Source organism: Egretta garzetta, unplaced genomic scaffold, assembly GCF_000687185.1.
Source record: "Egretta garzetta isolate BGI_Z169 unplaced genomic scaffold, ASM68718v1 scaffold271, whole genome shotgun sequence".
Taxonomy (NCBI): domain Eukaryota; kingdom Metazoa; phylum Chordata; class Aves; order Pelecaniformes; family Ardeidae; genus Egretta; species Egretta garzetta.
The window spans coordinates 495379-514422 of NW_009258669.1; the positions used below are offsets into that span (position 1 = coordinate 495379).

General features: G+C 34.0%; 1 protein-coding gene across 3 annotated transcripts in view; it reads right to left on the reverse strand.

Annotated features, from left to right (window-relative positions):
* The window catches only part of CHD1 (chromodomain helicase DNA binding protein 1), a 53723-nt gene continuing 34679 nt past the window's right edge, over nucleotides 1-19044 (reverse strand). The window contains exons 19-37 of one of the 3 annotated variants that reach the window (XM_009648662.2): nucleotides 18175-18324; nucleotides 17423-17571; nucleotides 17062-17158; nucleotides 16878-16973; nucleotides 15839-16015; nucleotides 15500-15660; nucleotides 14115-14156; nucleotides 13276-13406; nucleotides 12709-12847; nucleotides 11838-11988; nucleotides 10713-10835; nucleotides 10202-10336; nucleotides 7729-7992; nucleotides 7174-7314; nucleotides 4986-5164; nucleotides 3172-3268; nucleotides 2903-2960; nucleotides 1810-2020; nucleotides 1-1608 (exon numbers count right to left, since the gene is read on the reverse strand). In XM_009648662.2, coding sequence (XP_009646957.1) covers nucleotides 1245-1608; nucleotides 1810-2020; nucleotides 2903-2960; nucleotides 3172-3268; nucleotides 4986-5164; nucleotides 7174-7314; nucleotides 7729-7992; nucleotides 10202-10336; nucleotides 10713-10835; nucleotides 11838-11988; nucleotides 12709-12847; nucleotides 13276-13406; nucleotides 14115-14156; nucleotides 15500-15660; nucleotides 15839-16015; nucleotides 16878-16973; nucleotides 17062-17158; nucleotides 17423-17571; nucleotides 18175-18324 — 2865 coding nt within the window. In that variant the 3' untranslated portion in view covers nucleotides 1-1244. Of the gene's footprint in view, nucleotides 1609-1809; nucleotides 2021-2902; nucleotides 2961-3171; nucleotides 3269-4981; nucleotides 5165-7173; nucleotides 7315-7728; nucleotides 7993-10201; nucleotides 10337-10712; nucleotides 10836-11837; nucleotides 11989-12708; nucleotides 12848-13275; nucleotides 13407-14114; nucleotides 14157-15499; nucleotides 15661-15838; nucleotides 16016-16877; nucleotides 16974-17061; nucleotides 17159-17422; nucleotides 17572-18174; nucleotides 18325-19044 lie in introns of those variants that run through there. The other 2 variants (XM_035888450.1, XM_035888451.1) reach the window with 2 other exon arrangements.

The window sequence follows — 19044 nt, forward strand, 5'->3', positions numbered from 1 at the left end:
TCCTTTTAGTTTAAATTTAATTTGTCAGATAGAAGTTATCTATGTACAATTGGTGTGCATTGTAACAATTCTGTCAATAAAGTAATTCAAATCTTCTAAAATATTAACTGGCTGCATAGCACAATTGACATTATTGCCCATGGTGAAGAGGGAACAACAAATGGATTTACAATAATTTTGGCTGATTTGGATTCTGAAAATATTCAGATATTTAACACTCCTTCTTTAAAACCAATGCACCTGAAAAGCTTTCCAGAGCACAGTTTAACTGGGTATTTCTTACCATTTCATTACAATCACGATACTGACAGTTTAATAGGGAAAAAAAAAAAACCCGAAACCCAACAACCAAAAACACCCCCCAAAACCCAAAACATGTTATCTAAAGTATCCAATAAAAAAGGAGCACTAAATGGAATAAAATGTGCCCTTTCCCCATTTTTACATTCTGAACAGTGATTCCATCAAGATATTTTATTAAAATATGTAAGTACACTGATTTTGTTTTCATACTTGTGACAAGAAGGCCTGAGTTGGTGGGGAAAGGAACAGTCAGAAAAAGCCTGAGAGGGAAAAAAGCTCATTTAATTAATTTACAATAATTTACAGCCATTTGTTTGTGTGTTTTGTTTTTTATTAGTATTTTTTTTGTTTGTTTTGTAAAAAGGCATTATAACTGATCACAAACAGGAGAAATCCTGGCTATTTTACAGTTATAGGTACAGAATTTAAATATTCAAGCTTGTGATGAAAAGCGGCAAGGTGGTCGCAGTGTACAATGTAAACAAGTAGCTTTGGAAAGTGAACAAAGTCCTTGAGAGTTCTTTACTAAGAAACAAAAGAAAATAAACTCCTCATTCCTTCCTGAAATACGAGCACAGGTCAGTGTTTAAAAGTTCATTTACAAACATAATTTAAAATGTGTTCAGCCTAAAACCACTTTGACATGAAGAGTTTTATAGTAAGATCCAGTCTGAAAGGGGCAGTGTTGAGGTCCCTGTAAAAGTAAACATCTTCCATTTCTTAAAAAAGAGTGCCACAACATTTGCAGCACAGTGCAGCATAAACTTTAAATACAAAAATATTTTTCTTCTGTTGGGATAATAGACCTTGCATCCTGGAAAGAAGTAACAATACTGCTACTGATAGAATATCCAGTCCGTATCTTTCAAGTCATGTAAGGCAATTACTGTGTTAGTTTACTGTATATGGCTAAAAGAAGGTCCAGAAAATGTCAGTCTTTGTTATGTTTTCCGGCTACTCCATGTATGTTCAGGTGTACTTTTGTGATCTGATGAGTGTTCAAATGGAGATCTGTGTCCTAGGGGAGATCTTGAACCATAAGGAGACCTCTGATCTAATGGTGACCTTGGGCCACTACCCGAAGCTCTGTGGTCCATTTGCCAGTCTGAGTGGTATCTGTAATCTCTAGAAGATTTATGATGGCTGTACTCTGAAGTGGAACGGTGATCTGAATGTATCCTGTGGTCTGAATGGGAACGGTGATCTGAATGAGCCCGGCTGTCTTTTAAACTTCCTTCCAGGTTTGACCTGTGGTCTCTGCTCCTGTAGTCATCTAACTTTCTATGTTTACTGTCACTGTAGTATCTAAAAAATAGAAATTATTTGTATTAGTGTTACTGAACACACAATAAGTACCACAATTATGTCAAATCAACAGAACTGCATTAGAGAGATGTATTTGCAGTTTTGCATTACTCAGAAAAGATGTTTTCGTCTTGCTACAAGCATACTACAGAAACAGGTATGGAATCCTGAATAGATTTTAAAATTGCTGAAGAAACTCACCTGCTGTCTTGTTTGTAGTGATCCCAGTCTCTGTGATCTTTTCCATTGCTGAAGGCTGAATAGGGCCTTTTCCTAGAGTCATTTTTCTTGTAAGCATCTCCCTGATGCCTGTCTTTATGATGATCATGGTATTGTGAAGAATGCCTATCAGAAGAATAGCTGTCCCTGCTACTGTCATCGTGGTTTGTGTTCTCCTTTAGTCTTTCCACATCTGTTTAATAAAACAGAGGTTAAAAAGAAGTCTCAAAGTCTTTTCTTCACCTAAATCAAACAGCATTTCTGCCTGTAGAGCAGTAAAGCAGTACAAAAGTGACATTATAATTTTACAGAAACAAGATCTAAGTAGTTGAAAAACAAATGCAAAGGAACTGAAAGAAACCCAGAAGTAAGAGGGAAGCAAGATAGAATGTTGGTGTATAGGACTTAGAAATGAACTGTTCAACCTCTCTATTCAGTCTGTGAAGCTAAGTGTGGTCCAAATGAGCAGTGAGTAAGGATGTCTTTAGCAGAGTAATTTTAGACAGAATGGTAGCAACTTCCTCTCTAAGGGATGGCCTTAGCATGAATAGTACACATCGCTAATGATTTTCAGTTGTATTCATAAAATACAGTAAGTCCATGAAAATATAATCAAAGTGTTACATAACACAAGATAAAGCAAGTATTACAAGAAGGCAGGTGAGGGAGCATAGAAAAATCAGTGTTGCTGTCAACAAAAAAAGACAGCCCATGTAACTAATTACAAACTATGACTTCAAGGAATAGCTTGCCTTCTAGCATGGTAGTGACATTACAACAGCTACAAATAGGCACAGAATTTCCAAGCAATTTACAGGTTTTGAGTAGAGCTCTCTCCCTCCCCAAAATTAAACATAAAAAATGCTTCCAAAATATATTTAAAGGATGGTCAAATAACTTGCTACCAGTAAGTACCAGCTTCAGTCTGCACTCAGCTGGATTTCATCAGTAAAGTTTTGCTAATAGCCTAACTCCGATATTTAGCAATGTGGGAGACAAATCCAGGAGACATGTGAAATGAAACAAACATGAAAACTAAGAGATCTAGTACAAGAATATACTCAAGGTTTCTTACCTGGATTTCTAATTACATGTGTATTCACATTGCTGCTAATATTCTGGTCACTGTGTTGCTAAAAGAGAAAAGTACAAAAACTCATTGCTAAATCCCAAAGTTCATCTGAATCCATTAGAAAAATATCCTAACAAAAGAGACTACTAAAACCAAAATGCTACTCGAGGTGTATTTACTGAAGTGTTCCTTACAAGTCTTTAAATCTAATAAAAGTTTTATAATACTTAACATATATATTTGTGTATTTAGAAAGGGTCTGAAAACATTACCTGAGACTCTTGGCGTTTTTTGATTGCATGTTTATACAGTTTGTGCAGCTTTCTGGCATCAAATTCTGTAAACTTAGAGACAAAAATCCACAAATTTCTGAGGAAGAAGAAAAGAGAAGTTATAATTCTCCTATACATTTGTTTTTCTTGTATTATGAACAGAACATGGATTTAACTGAAATTATTTGAACAGTACTTCAGTAAACCAGAAACATGATAACATTTACAGTATTGCCTAGCTGCACAGCAAACATTACCTAGCTGTATTTCAAACATTTGAAAGATTAATTCCTTTAACAATTTGTCACTTTGCAATATTTATTGTAAGTACTTCAGAGTGCAAAGTGCATGGAAAGTAGTACTAATAACAACTGTGTTAACAGAATGATTTCTGAAACTGCTTAAAAATGTAGCTATCAGTTTAGGTATGTCTTCTGGAAGTTTGTTTGAACTTTGAGTATTTACTTAAATTTTTATTTACTGAGTGGTAAGTAAAATAAAAGAACCTTGAAATCCCTTATGGTGTAAGACATTTGGCCTACAAGCCTTATTGCATGAAAATATCTGCAAGAGATTATTTTTACATGTAATTCCAAAGCCTCGTCAAAACTTTTGAAAGCAAATGAGAACTGTGAAAGAGGATGGAAGTGGCATAACAACAAATTTGTGCCTAATCTGTGCTTGAAGGAATGAAAGAAGAACAAATCAAAAGAACAAATCTTTTGCTGTCAAGATGCCAAAACCCTGAAAAAACATTTGCTTCTATGATCACAGGTAACAGATCTAAAGTCTAGAATTCTTTTAGTCAAATCTACAGGTGGAATGCTTAAAAAAGACTACAGAATACTAGTGCTAGGAAGTATCTGAAGCATGCAGCCTCAGGAAGCAACAGTCTGCTTCTTCACTATGATTTTTTAATCATTATTATTTAAATATAGTTTTGGCCTAGAAGTTTGCAGAAGTAGACAATCAGTCAATGGTGTGCCTAATGACACCTGTTTAGCTTTATATAAGCTAAGTAGCTTAACTACACTTATTCTTATCAAAGATAGCTGAAATACATTTTAATAATCTACTATAGTATTGTAGCTTTATTATGAATAATAGTCCTATTATGCATTTCCTCTTAAAGAAATAAAACATTTACCAAAATGCAAGAAATGGATCTTGTTTTTGTGTCTCAGATCACCTTAATATTTTGCAGTAAAGCAAGTAAAAACAGCAGAAGCATGCTGCACTAACTGAAGTCTTCAAGAAAATAAAAACCTTTATATATGGAAGTGCAGGATGTATTTTCAACCATAAAAAATTAAAGTGCACATTCCAGTGAAGGTAACTCAAACTGCAGTAGGAACTTAACAATGAAATATAAGAAGTTTACAAACTAACAATTTTTCTTGATTTTTTTTTTTAAATTGTCAGCTCATAAAGATGCAAATTCTTCTTTCATTTTTCAAATACATCTGAGTACGTTATGACAAATACTTTTATCAAGTCATAGTTAATATGCAATATGTAATTTAATTTCAGAGTATATTTTAAAAAGAATAAAGAATTCTGCAACTCAAAGTCATATAAAGTTCAGCACAAATTTAAAATCGCCTATTTATAGCAGGAATTAAAAAAACCCCAAAACAACAACAAAAAACCACCTCAGAGTTGAAAAAAACCATATCCTTAAAAGTAAGAATGCTTTTCCATGAAACACAGTCTACGTAACAAGTTATCTAGTGTTTTCTTTCAGCTGTAAGATGTGAGATGACCTACTGGACCAAATGCATTGCTATTCAGTATGACAAAGGAGAGTAACTTACTTTCTCCACTGTTTAATTTGTTCAGGATTTGTGTACTCCTTTAGACATTCAGTAATGTGATCCCCAATTTTGATTAGACACTGTCTAGTATGTTCCAGCTGCTCTCTTTCAGAAAGGCCCTTCTCTGGTCGATCCAGCTGTTTCAATGCGGCTTTGACAGGCCTCATTCTTTCTTTGCACTGTAAAACAGAAAAAAGGAATGTATTCAAATTAAAAAGAATTCTAAAACATGATCCACCATTTACTGTGAGAGAGAGAGAGAGATATCTATACACACACATACAGGCAAAGACAGTATTGTTACAAGCCAAATGAAACACAAGGGTTGGTAACAGCTCTTAAAAATGTTTTACAGGTTTCCTTTGGAAAAAGTTGTATTTTAAACCCAGTTGGAAATTTATTCCTCTATGAAAGTATTAGATTGTATAATATAGATATCAAGGATTTAAGAAAGCACTAATTTAATATAAGGGATTTTCTGAGGGAAAGGACTCATTGCAACTGGGTAATTTTGTAAATTGTAAATTACAATTACAATCATAGTTACAGCTTTCAGCACAAGCACATAGAACAAGACATACTTTTTTGCACCTTGAAATTTATACAAACTCAATGTAAAAATTAAATATGAGATTGTTCAGTACATTTCAAAAGATACTTTCTGTAACAATTAAAACCAGCATTCAGCAGAGGATCAATATTGCTTCTCTGAGCAGGTTTTAAACCCTCAGTCCTATGCAGACACTAGCAGAACTTGTGCTATCTGGAGTAAAGCTAATTTGGGTATGCCTAGATTAGTAACAACAGTGATGGCAACACATATGTCATACGTGCATTCTTGAATTATTACACTTTGAATCAACTGTTTCAATAATAAATCCAGATAAAAACCAGTCAGCATGATTTAAATTACAGATACTTGCTTAGGAATACCATCCAACTGCAATGGCATGGTAAACAGATGAAATGCCTTATTCTCCTCCTCACAAAGATCCAAATTAGTTAAGCTCGAACAACCCACAGTAGTGATTTCCACTTGAAAATGCAGTTAAATATGCTAATTAGACTGCATCTGACCATGGCATAATGTTAAACATACATTCTAGAACAAAAAGCCTAGAAAAAAAATCAGGGAAGCTGTTCAATTACCAGCTCATGCATCTACGTAATTACGCAGCTGCATTACGTATTGGCTAGCCACAGCTTAAAGTAGACTTTAAAAGACAGCTTATAGAGTGCACTGCCTAAGTATAGAAGTGATCAGAAAAATGTAACTGTACATGGAAATCAAGTGACTTTTCTGTCAATTAGCTCAACAAATTCTCAGTGATTCACATCTGAATTACTTGAGGCTGATCCTGGAAATCACATGCAAGTTATTTGGAATGTTTACAATAAAACCATACATAGACCAGTCACGATCATACTCAAAAGAATGTTGCATGCCACAGCCAGGACCCACAACAGCCCCAATAAACCTGGCTGAGAGAAACAAAAAAACTCTTTAAATCTGAACGACAAAATACCCACAGGAGGGTAGCTGCTCAAAGTAACTCACTGATACCTTTCCAAAAGCCCCAGCTGACCTATAAAACTTTACATAAATTGTGTGTATGTACCTTTTCTCCCCTAATATTGATTCTGTTCTTAGTCAGAACTAGTGATTAAACTATATTCTTCTGGTGTGAGAGAAATTACTCCAGCAAAGTATTTCTAAGGGCTTTAGCATTTGTTTCCTCCTGTGCAATCCAATTTAAGTCTGCAGTACTTCAGGATGAAAGTGCTGAAACTTAATTTCTCTTGTTATCTTACAAAGAATAAAGGCATGTATGATAAGGCGAAGCCAGAGTATTCAGCAACTGCACTGAAGTTCATTCATGTCTGCTCTTTAAGAAGCAGGATACACAAGTTATTCTTGAGGATATCTCTTCATAATGTATATTCTAAATCTCACAGACCACTGGGTAAGTTTTCCTACTATCTCCAGAAATACAGTAAACAAAATAAAACTGTTGGAATGAAGACAAAAATTACTTTAGTACTGTGTCAGTAACACTCATTGATTCTGAGACTTTACTAGCAAAAGGTCACCTGTGTTACTGTGCCCAGTAACAGAATCAAGAACATCAGGAATTGTCCTCATTTAGACTATCAAGTATAAACAGTAACTTATCAAAAATAGACATACCACACTGAAAGTTTTCTGATCCAGTTCTTCAGATTCTTCCAATATAGGAACTGGTTCACTAGTTGCAGTAATGTGAACTGGAGTATCCAACAATGGAATTTTTTTAGTTTTTTCTTTATTTTCAGATTTGATTTCATTTACCTAAGAACAAGATATAAAAATATTTAAGTAAACTTTATTTTGGCTCTGGATTATCTATAATATGTGACAAACCCCATAACTACCACATTCTCTTCAACACTCTGCTGACATACAATGACAGTACATTTTACTTCCTCTGTGGGATGGAAAAGGAGAATGGAAAAGGAATAAAGGTATTAAGGAATTTTTTGCACACGCTTGTACTTTCAATCCAACTAAGATAAGTATCATTGAAGACTTAATTTCCCATTTCATATGCCTGTCGTCATGGTTTCAGGTAGTAAAAATAAAAGTTCAAATTATGTAAAAGACTTCAATGAAATGAACACTGATCAGCTCCAAAATACCTCAAAATCATTCACAAAAACCTAGTGGCCTTTTCTATTGCTATGTAAGATAAGTAAACCTAGTTACCTTCTCTTCCTTCACTTCTTTTTCTTTCTGTGTGGATTCTTTTACTTTGTTTTCTCTCTTTTCTTTAATATCTTTTTCTTTTAATTCTTTCTTATCCTCTTTTTCTTTTTTCTCCCTTTTCAAATCCCTCTTATTTTCCTTTTCTTTTGTCTCTCTTTTTTCTTCAGCTTCCTTCTTTATACCAATATCTGGCTCAGGCTTTTCTTCATTTTCTTTTTCTGCTTTAATTTTTTTATGTGGATGTTTCACTGAAACAATCTCATCCTGCAATATGCAAGCATATATGTCACATCAAACTGAGTTCCTATCTATACAAGTTTTGTAACCATCAGATTAAAACATACTTTTTATCTGTGCATTTTTTTTTTGGACATAGATTTAACACCTGACAAATAGAACTGAATGCAGTTGTAAAGAAAGATCAGAACTACTCACTCGCTTCCTTGATGTGACAAAAGTGGTAGTGGCGGTGAGAAATTATGTCCATTTTAACTTAGAATTAACTTAGAATTCTGTCCCTCTAAAAGGTAGTTAGGCTCTGAAGAGCTAAAAACTATAAGGAAGTAAGTCTTGCAAAACTGAGCTGATTGGTCAGGACACTCAAGTGATGGGGATGTTAGAGAAACTGGTTTAGTTAGCTTTGTCCCAGTAACTTTTTACAAATCCCATATTAAAACATTCACGGGAGAAGGTAACAAAATCCCAACTTTCTGTCTTCCAGAGGCATTCTTAGTTACAGATTGTCTGACAGGGACCCATTTAATTATTATAAGGTGAACAAAATACCACTCCACTGGTCTTTTTAATATTCACTTGGAAGGTTTGAAATAGAAACTGAAATCCTTTCAGACACAGAAAAATACTATAAGCAACAGAAGTATTACATACAGGTGCAAGTATTATTACTGTCTTTGAATTGATCTGAAGTACATCCTGGAAAGGCACGTATAGAATGCATTGCAGAAAAATAGATGAAAGAATGCTTAATACATGATTACGAGCAAGTTACTTAGATGAGGTATCAAGTAATTAGCCCAACCAGGACTTCAGTATTTAGGTATCATGGAAACTTCCAAGCAAAAATCCAATGACTTCAAGAGTTTCCTGAATGTTCTAGCAGTCGAACAGGCAAGTTTTAAATATTGCACATAGTATGATAAAGAAATAGCTAAAGCCTACCATTTAGGTGGTTAAAGCCCATTTTTGTACACAGTCAATTTTCAGAAGTGTGATTGTTAGTCTGTGTCCAAAAGTATTAGTGACGAATATCTATTATTAAATATAAAAAAAACCCCAGACAGCATGCTAGGTACTTTCCCAAAACACAATAAATCAATGAACTGACTGGTAGTGTGTTCTGAGTGGAGATGAAGTCTTAACACTCATTTTTTATGTAGTCTGAACACTTAATTTGCTTAGTTTTAGGATTCATTTGGCCATGTTAATTTACTGGGAACACTTTCACCGATGACACTTGCAGTTCTTAGTCTTACATTCCAGACAAATTATTGTATTTATAAAAATAAGCCAGTCTACATTCAAAGTTTTTTTATTTTTTTCTGGCTTTACATTTTATTCTTCATAGAACAATTTAAATACATACAGGAATGCTTTAGTTAAAAATAACTATTTTTATAAGTGTATTCGCATAAGTATTTTTTCCTCTAGAGTGAGCTGACAATTACAATGGTTTGTAATATTTTTAAATGGTTATGTAAGACACTTTAAACCAAGTAATATTTTAATGATACATATAGATTTGCACTGGTCTATTTCAGCTACTTTCAAAGTCATAAAAATGGGTGTGACATGACCCTAAACTTTACTTAAATTTTTATCTGTAGTGGTTTCTGTTGTGTGATAAATGCTAGAAACAAAAAGACCCAACAAAAGCAGAGCTCTAAAGGAACACATCAGAAGTACAGAACACAACAAGGTTAAATAGTCAGTTAAATAGTCTTTTTGGATAATGAAAGCCATGCCATATACAGGACCTTTCCATGCAAGTCTTGCAACACCATTTTATCATGCTGCTTGATTGAGCTTGATGCTTTTTTTCCTGAGCTTGAATAAAAAACTTTACCTGAAGAATCACTATCGGTCGTAATAACACATTAGCCAGAAACACTAGTTTTAAAATTGTGTATTAAATTAGGCTTACATTTCTAGCGGATACAATGCTGAAGTCTTTAAAGAATGCTGAAACTGAGAAATACCAGTTGTAATTAGACCTTAACATTTTTTTATAATACATTTTGGAAAACTACTCATAATTCCTCAGCCACTGGCTTATCATTAAATTAAAATAGATACAGTCTTCCATGTGTTGTACTCATGCAACACCAACTGTACTGGCCACAGGAAAAGGATGACATTCAGGTGGTTCAATTTTATTAAGTCAGCAGAAGATAAAAAAGAAATCAATACTAATAGAAAGAACTGAATAGCCATTTTTACCATATGAAAGATTTACCTTGTTATCCTCATCATCATCTTCATCAGATTTTTCTGAGGGTTGTGGTGAAGAATCACTTTTTTCTTCTTTTATTTTTGCTGCCTTTATCACCTTATTCTTCTTAGTTCTTGTTTTCCTCCTCTTTGAACTGCCCTGAATGCAAATTGGTCTCTCATTATGTCAACTGACAAGCATCTTTGCACCACAGTTGCAAAAAAAGACTTCTCTTTTTTTTATATCAAATAGAGGGTTAATTATATTTTATTCATTGCCACTAATGAACATCACTTTTCTCAGGACTGTAGACAGAGCATAGTGCAACAGTAGAGAATATATCCACATAATAAGAGAATAATAAAATGTGAAACTCGCCATTTATTTCTTGAGTCAGTCTTATGTAACATGATTAGCAATACAGAGTAATGCTACATGAATAGAAAGAGCAAAACTAAAAAAGAGAAAGAAAGGATCAGCTGACATGCCCCTAAGTGTAGTTTTATCTCACTAATGAACGCCAAATTTTACTTACTGCACCAGCAAGCCTTTGTGCTTCCTTCCTTGCAAGGTCTTTATTCAGTAATTTAATGAGGTAGTCTGCACGGGTCTGTAACTGCTTCGCCTGGGGTTTCTTATCTGGATCATCAGGCAAAATCTGAGGAGAACAATGGTAGTATCACAGCTGTAAGTATGTATCATCAAGTTTGGAAGATGCTAGCCTGGAGCACACAGAACAGAAATAGCTGTGTAGAAGAAGGTGGAAAACAATCCACTTCAACTATACCTAGCCAATAGGCCAGCATGCTTGAAGCAATGGAAAATTTCTTAAATTTTCATTTCTCTCCAATCATGCAGCCAATGCAGTCTTGGAAATGCCTCACAGTTCCAAGAAAACTCAAGAAACCAGCTTCAGAGTTCTGTTTCCACTCTGACAGTTTATCTAAGAAACTCTGAGCAACTCTAGTAGAGTATGTGTGTCATACACAGAACTCCTGGCTCTGCCTCATTCATCTTCTAAATGCAGAACTCACTAGAGTACTGCAGATGCCAAAAATATAAATGGGTTGTTTCAAAACACAGGGAAATTAATGGAAGGCAAGAGTAGGAATCATTATTAAACAAATTTGGACACAACCCTGGCTCCCCAAATCCCAAAACTATAGGTTGTTGGCACTGTCACAAAGTTTACTTCACCCCAGTCTTTCCCTCAACATCTGTTGCTCACTATTGCTAAGGAGCTATTGCACTAATTCTAGAACAGCTATTCTCATGTTGTGAGTGAAAGACATCTTCAAGTGAAGAACCTGGGCTTAAGTGGGGATGGGGAAACCAAATCAAATCTCTAGAAAAACCTCTCTTCCAAAAGTTCAAGAACACAAAATGGTCAAAACTAGAACATCTAAAATAGACGAGGAAAAGACTGAAAAGAAAAAGTCAAATGACAGAGGTCCAACTACTCTGAAATACAGCAACATAATTGACTGCAAGAAGGCATACTTCAACTGAATACACAAGACCTACACAAGGATACGAAGAAGTATAACTGATGTACTCTTCAATTTCAGTTATCATGAAATAAGCTCTTTCAGTAACTGTTCTTAGTAGCATTATTACCTAAACAAAAAGAGTCCTTGATGAAATGTTGTAGATGACATACCTTCTGTGTCAAACTAAGATCAGGATCCATTTTTATCATTTCCCAGCTGCCATAACCATATTCATAGATGCCTATTAACAGATTGGAATCATCTTCCTTACCCCAATCTATATCAAAATGAGCAGCCTTGGTGTGGCATGGGATGACATATCTAGCAGAAATAAATTAGAAAGACAAATAAGGGATTTTTACTTCTGAAGCTTAGCACAGGGGAAGGGAGCATACTAAAAGTGGTGTGACTAGATTTATTTTCTTTGCTGAGATGCTGGTATATTTAGGAAACTAATCCAAATATTTATAATTATATTTTCTTAACATTTCTATAAAATATTTATTGAAATCAGCACTGAAATGTGTTTTAAAGCAGATCAAGACTAAAACATGAACAGCAGACTGTGGCCATGAGGTATGTGGCAGAGTTGGCTAACCATGAATAAAAGCATAAATCATGATCCAAGTGTAATTGCTAAGTAAGTAGATAGTTTAGGGATTGCGATACACAAGGTGACAAGGTAAAAAGTTCAGAGGGTAGAAACAACTACTGCTGTGCTTTGACAGATACTGCTTTCACCTCAAGCAGAGATGACACCTACAGCAGCTCCTCAGCCACTCTGAATTCTAGTCCTGGTTATTATTAGTAACTGAATGCAGTCCCCAGTGAATATAATTGAGAAGCCAAAGCTGATACTGGCTTCTGTGGCAAGGGAAGAAAGAAGAACAGATGTGGAACAGGTTACTGCTGCCAGTCCTTACAAGGAATAGAGAGACAATGCTGTCATAGTGTGCTTTGAGTCAAAGTTGTCTGAAAAAAGCTAATAAAACTTGAAAAATTTTCTACATTACTACTTCCTTTAAAAAAAAAAATCAATACCTTTTTCTTTCTTCTGGATCTGAAGGAATGGATTTGTGCAACGGTGCCAACTCTTCTTCATGAGAGATGACTAGCTTTGCGTTCACCTGCACTCCTGAGATTCGGAATGTTGGGCCTTTAACTTTCCCAAGTCTACCTCCTTAAAATAAATGACAAAGCTATTAAAATATTTACCTTCACGAATATCATACAGAAAAATGTAAAGAAAACAAGTCAGATTGCTGCTATAGCAGCAAACTTTCAGTTATACCAAATGAATTTTTCTTAACAAAATGCTTGAATTAAGTTCCAGAATCAAATCCAGATATTACTAATCCAGATAGTAACAGATTACTTTTGAACTTTACAGTATAGCAAAAACATACTGCATTCTCTGACAACGATTCACACACAAAAAAAGGGAATAAAAGAGTCATCTGGCTATAGCCCTTTTTAAAAATCACTCTGTGTGCCAATTTTTTTTGTATTTCCCCCAAAACTGTTTTCTGTCATGATCAGAGTGCAAGAATATTTCAGACTTGTTAGACTTTTTTTTATTGCTGCCCAAGCCCCCTGAACACATTGTACCTGCTCTTTCTTGTCCAGATGAATTGTCCTTTAAAGCTTTAATGCATCCATTATGTACAAGCTCTCCCAAACGTCTAAGATCTGTCTCTGATTTATCAACTAGCTCAGCATCTCTAGCTACAGCATCTAACCTGTAATAAAACAAATACATATTTGTATAGCTCTGAAACTTTAGTAATTGTGAATGACTCCTTCAGACTTTGAAACTAGAGAAATCATCATGCAAGTTATCAGCCACCTTCACTTGCTATGCTGTGTATAATTTTGATCCAAGAAAAAAAAAAAAAAAGTGATTCAGGTATCAGGGTACAATACAACAAGAACTGTAAAGGACCCTAACCCTACAGTTTTGAGGTACATTACTGTACATCTCTAAAAAAGGAAAAGGAATAATTATATGCAATATGTTCATATGGACTACAAGTATTTTTAAGGAAAATAAGGATGGGAAGTTTTTCTTAAAACACGGAATAAAGAAAGCTTAAAAATAAGAACTGACAGTAAGGAAAATGCAAAACTAACTTTGACAGTCACAGTGGATAAACACGGACTATAAAACAAGACACTGAATGATTACCACCAATGAAGAATAAACAAGACAGCAGGCAAGGTGTAAAGAAAGACAGTAAGTAGTCCTGCAAATTGAAAGGTTTGTTGTGTGGCTGTTTGCACAAATACTGTACATGAAGAAAGGAAAGATATTAAAGTCATGTTATAGTCAAGGTAAAAGACTAGAAACTGTATTTTCTCTTCAGCCTAACATTTCTTGGCATATTGTTCTAATTTTTATGAAAACAAGGTTCCAAGTTTTCACACAAATAATAATCAAACAAGTTTACCTTTCAAGAGGGCCACCAAATTTCTTGTAACTCTTGATAAACCTAGTAATAGAAAATAATTTTGCCATTTAAATGTATGCTTAACTAACTACATTGGTCTTAAAATTGCCCTAATAAAATTATTAATCTTAGTATAATGCTATATAGACAATGAGGGAAAAAAAAAAAATAATAAAAAAGTAGAGAGAGTAGGGCAGCTTAGTATATCCAGATAACCCAAAGTCAGTTTTATGGGTTTAAGAACTGATGTAAATAAACAATAGAAGGTACAATTTATTTCAGAAATTGCTTTATTAATTTTACAAGACAGAAGATTCAGCAGCTGGATGTGTCTAATCATAAAAATTTAACGTGGATTTACAGTAAATAGATTTCAGACATTATGTAGTCATTATATAGTAAAAGGAGCAATTTGCAGCAGGTGATTTAAAGATTTCAGAAAATACGACATGGAAGATACTCTCTGTAAGGATGTGTAAGTGATGGAAAGAAACTAGAGATATCCTGGATAGAAAAAAAAAAAAAAAAAAAAAACTAATTTAAAAAAAAAAAAAAAAAAAGAAAGTTTACTCAACAGTCAAGGCCCTAAATTGGTAGTGCAAGCACAAGAATAGCCTTGGAAAAAGTACCGATTTGCTGTTGTGTTAGGTGAAATGGAAAGGCAAAAAGGATCTTTAAAGTTATTTCTCTAACCAAAAATATTCTGAAAGCTTTACAGCATTTTAGAGAAACATGCATACTTAAATTTCAGAAGCAAAGTAGTGTATCACAAACTCAAAGAGGTAAAATAAAATTCTTCCTCCTTCTACCAAAAAATATTTTAGCACTTCAATATTTAGGATATTGAAGGGACCTGCTGTACAAGATTCAAACAGGATTTTATCATTTTTTTAGTTTAAAAAAGCATAATACCACATCAATTCAGTGTCAAGAAGTTTAAAAAGAAAACAAAATCCGCTCAAATTCTTGTAGTTGTCACCAAAATGATTTACATATTCTTTCAGCACTGCAGTTTTTAGATAAAACGATGGGAAGCACATTATTTTGCTTGTATGTTAAAAGAAAAGCTCACCCATTTTAACAACTGATTTTTAAAATCACTGTCTTCATGAGTTGCAGGAATTAACAAATCTAAAACAATCAAGAAAGTTTTTCAAATCTAATTTTATCCCTCATTAAAATGGGTTCAAATTCTTGCCATGAGAGTTCACTACGTCAGCACCACAAAGTACAAGGTAAAAAATTAAATAACTAGAATAAAAAAAATTCAAATAAATTCAGGAAAAATAAACTGCCTTCTGTGCTTTCAAGCTCAATAATAATAAAAAATAATAATAAAAACTTGTCTTGCCTCTTTAAACATGCATGTCCCCTCTGTATCTTACCGTCTGATCTCTGCATCACTAAATCCTTTAATATTTTCTCGAGGAATAGTTCGTGGTCTTCCACGTTTTTTTGGCCGTTTTCTTTCCGAGATGGAGTCACTATCAGATCCAGAGTATCTTCTGCTCCTACTGCGCCTCCCTTCACTTCCATTAAAGCTGATCTGGAATTTCAGAATAAGTAGTTCAAAGCTATGTGATGAACAAACATACGTAGTTTTACCTAGCCTGTCAAAAACGTGTTCAGAAAAGGGGAAAAAAAACCCCCAACAAACCACCCCCAACAAACAAACTAAACCAACAGCAACATGAAAGTACAAGTCAGTTAGAACGACGAGACACCTGTTTTGCACAGTTCCTCATCCTTGGGAGCATGTATATTTCTTCAAGCTCTTTTTGTCTTTCCTCCTCTTCTATTCTTCGCCGCTGGACTTCTGGAATGATTTCTTCCCAATTTCTTGAATTTCTTTCTGGTTCCAACTCGATATCATCTTCATCCATATTGGAAAAGTTGGCCACCTTGTATATCAGAATATATATTTTCATTAAATCAATACCTGACTTTATTTGAAAAAGACTGAACAACTGAAGTTTTTTAGGACAACAAAGTTCTAGATGGCATATTATATGCATTTATATATTTTATGTATTTATATATATGTATTGGTTTATAATACATATAAAATTTATACATGCAAAATGCTTCATGAAACACTGTCTCCAATGAAAGTATTTTTATTCATTTATGAAACAGACAGACTCCATGCAACATGGGCTAAGATGAGAAAAGATGACAATCTTTTTCTTCTTTTAAAACTTGACTAATACAGACGCATAATGAAACAGCTGTTTGATTGTTCAAGTGATGTCCTTCAAAATAGAGTTAATGACGTTTGAATGCCTGAGTTAATGTGGAACTATCATAATATAAAACTAACCAAATATTAATACACTGTAGAAATCAAAATACGTTGCAAATGAATGATCAGCAGGAGAGCTATTTAATAATCTGCTGATCTAAGCTAATACACCATGCCCTGCATTGCCTTTGCACCCAAATTATATGTTTAACTAATAACACTTAACTGGTGTTCAAGTTTACTTCAGTTCTAAAAGCTATTTCTAGAAGTCATCAACTAAGAAATGCAAACTTTTTATTTTGTGTTATACAAAACTACCTAGAATTCTAATTAACACATTCACATTCATCTTGTTTTATTAGTGAAATACATAATGTATTTTAAAACATTTTATTAGAAAGAGATTTGACTTACTGGGGCATCTATTTCATAAGAATGAAGAGACACAGAGGTACACAAAAGAAAAATAGTAACTTTTATAAAGGGAAGTGTAATTATGGCAGGAGGGAAAGGAGCAATACCTTGAACTGTGAAAGTAACTCATCTCCTACAGTTAATGGACCTGGCTCATTTTCCCGAGTTTCAGCCCTCTTCAAGATTTCATCTATATCCATTTCCTAAAAAAGAAATTGTTTCTTTTTACAATGAAATAACTCATGCAGATTTTTGGTTGTTTTATCTATCTAGTCAAGAAACGCTACTTACCTGGGGCTCCTGTTCTTCCCCTTCAGGTTCTTTAAAAAGTTCCTCAGCACCAAACTTCAAAATCGCTGATAACTCCTCCTTATTAAAAGGCGTTGAGCTGAAATAAAGGATGTTTCAGAAAAAACATTTTATCTTAGTAACTTGAAAAGCTTCTCTATAATCACAAGTAAATTAAAAAACCCTATATATATAATATATATATTTAATATGCAAATTAAAATCTACAAAGACAATATACTTCGCATCTTTATTTATTTAACCTTACTTTGCCTTTCATTAAACAAGTAAAATAACTTAAATTTTTACTTACTTTTCAAATATACTTAAAGGTAAATTGATACTGAAATAAATATAAATATACCTTGAAGGAGTAGAGCCTGTATGTAGTACAGTTTTCCCTGTAGTGTCCATTCTCTGAATTACTAAATGATCTAACACCATCTTTTTCTTGGCTCTTTCAAGAATATCTTCTTCTACTGATCCTTTTGTGACTAGCCGATAAATATTAACCTATGTATATTCAAAAAAAAGTAAGCAACAACAAGGAGAAATCTCAGTCTTCACTATGTATCTTCTGAATTTATTGACTGATTTCAAATATGAAATATTAGTTCATTCATGTTACCACAGTCTTTACGTAAGCTTTTTAAAAAAACAAAGTAGTAAACTCTTAGAGCTGTCTTTTTTAAATTTCAGTGATTTGGCACAAGCATTACCACAGACAAAACTGTCACATTTCCAATTATTACTGTATGTCTTCCGCAAGAAAGAAACCTGAAGAGAACTAAGAAATATTTAAGCAAGGGGGATATGCCTGATGTAGCGGTTATTTTCTAAAATGACACGATGCCAATGAATGAATATGGGACAGACAAGCCCACAACTCTTTTCCCTCTCCCATCCATATGCTGCAACTGCGATATTATCTCTCTATATAGAGAGATTTTTTTTAAAAAAAAGATAGTTAAATGAACATTACTAACATTTTTGGACATACACAGCAAGTATTAGTTATTCTTGAAAATAAATGGAGACTGAATGGTGCAGACAGAGGGGACAGCTACTGCATGGAACCCTCCTTCAGGTTTCGAGCTTAAAGCTGAATGTGCGTACCTGTTTCTTCTGTCCAATTCTATGTGCTCTAGCTTGTGCTTGCAGATCGTTCTGTGGATTCCAGTCAGAATCAAATATAACTACAGTGTCAGCAGAGGCCAAGTTGATACCTAATCCTCCAGCTCTCGTAGACAGTAAAAAGCAGAAGTCCTGAAACATAAAATAAGAAATAGTTTTATATACAGTAGTTTTAATGTTCTTAAAGGAACCAATATAACACTTGTCTATGCAGCCTGTGGTGCAGACTACAAAATAATACCGATTCTGTAACTGTTCTATAGTTAAAGCTTCTTTAAGTATAAAACAGCATTGATATCAATTTCTTTCATAGTTACTGGCTTCTCAACAGTTTAAAGGAAGCAGCATCCTTGAAGATGATCACCAACCAAAAAATCCCAACCAAAAGACTGGCCAAGAAGTACAAAAACCCTAGTGTTAAATCCTTATACGTTACAAAGTCTCTCTCCTACATCCCCTACTCCAAGGCCTGAAAATCTAAACAGCCGTGTCAAAAGCAGGGGAGACACTTGAGTCTACAGGTAACTGGTTAAGAGACAGGAAGCAGAAGTCTTCTGCCAGGTTCAATGCTGTTCAACATATTCATGAACAATTTGAAAATGGAAAAAGCAACAAGGTGAAAATGCCTGTAGATGATATAGAATTATTAATTCAGAGACAACTATGAAGGACTGCAGAAGGATCTTGAGACATGCAATAAAACAACATATGAAATTAAAGATGAAGTAAAACAGGTTAAAAAAAAAAATCCCAATTTTTCAGTACAATTACAGGAAACAGCAAACCATTAGACTTGGGACTGAATCCTGAGAATTGCGTTAGAAATTTCCACGTAGACCTTAGCTCAGTAAT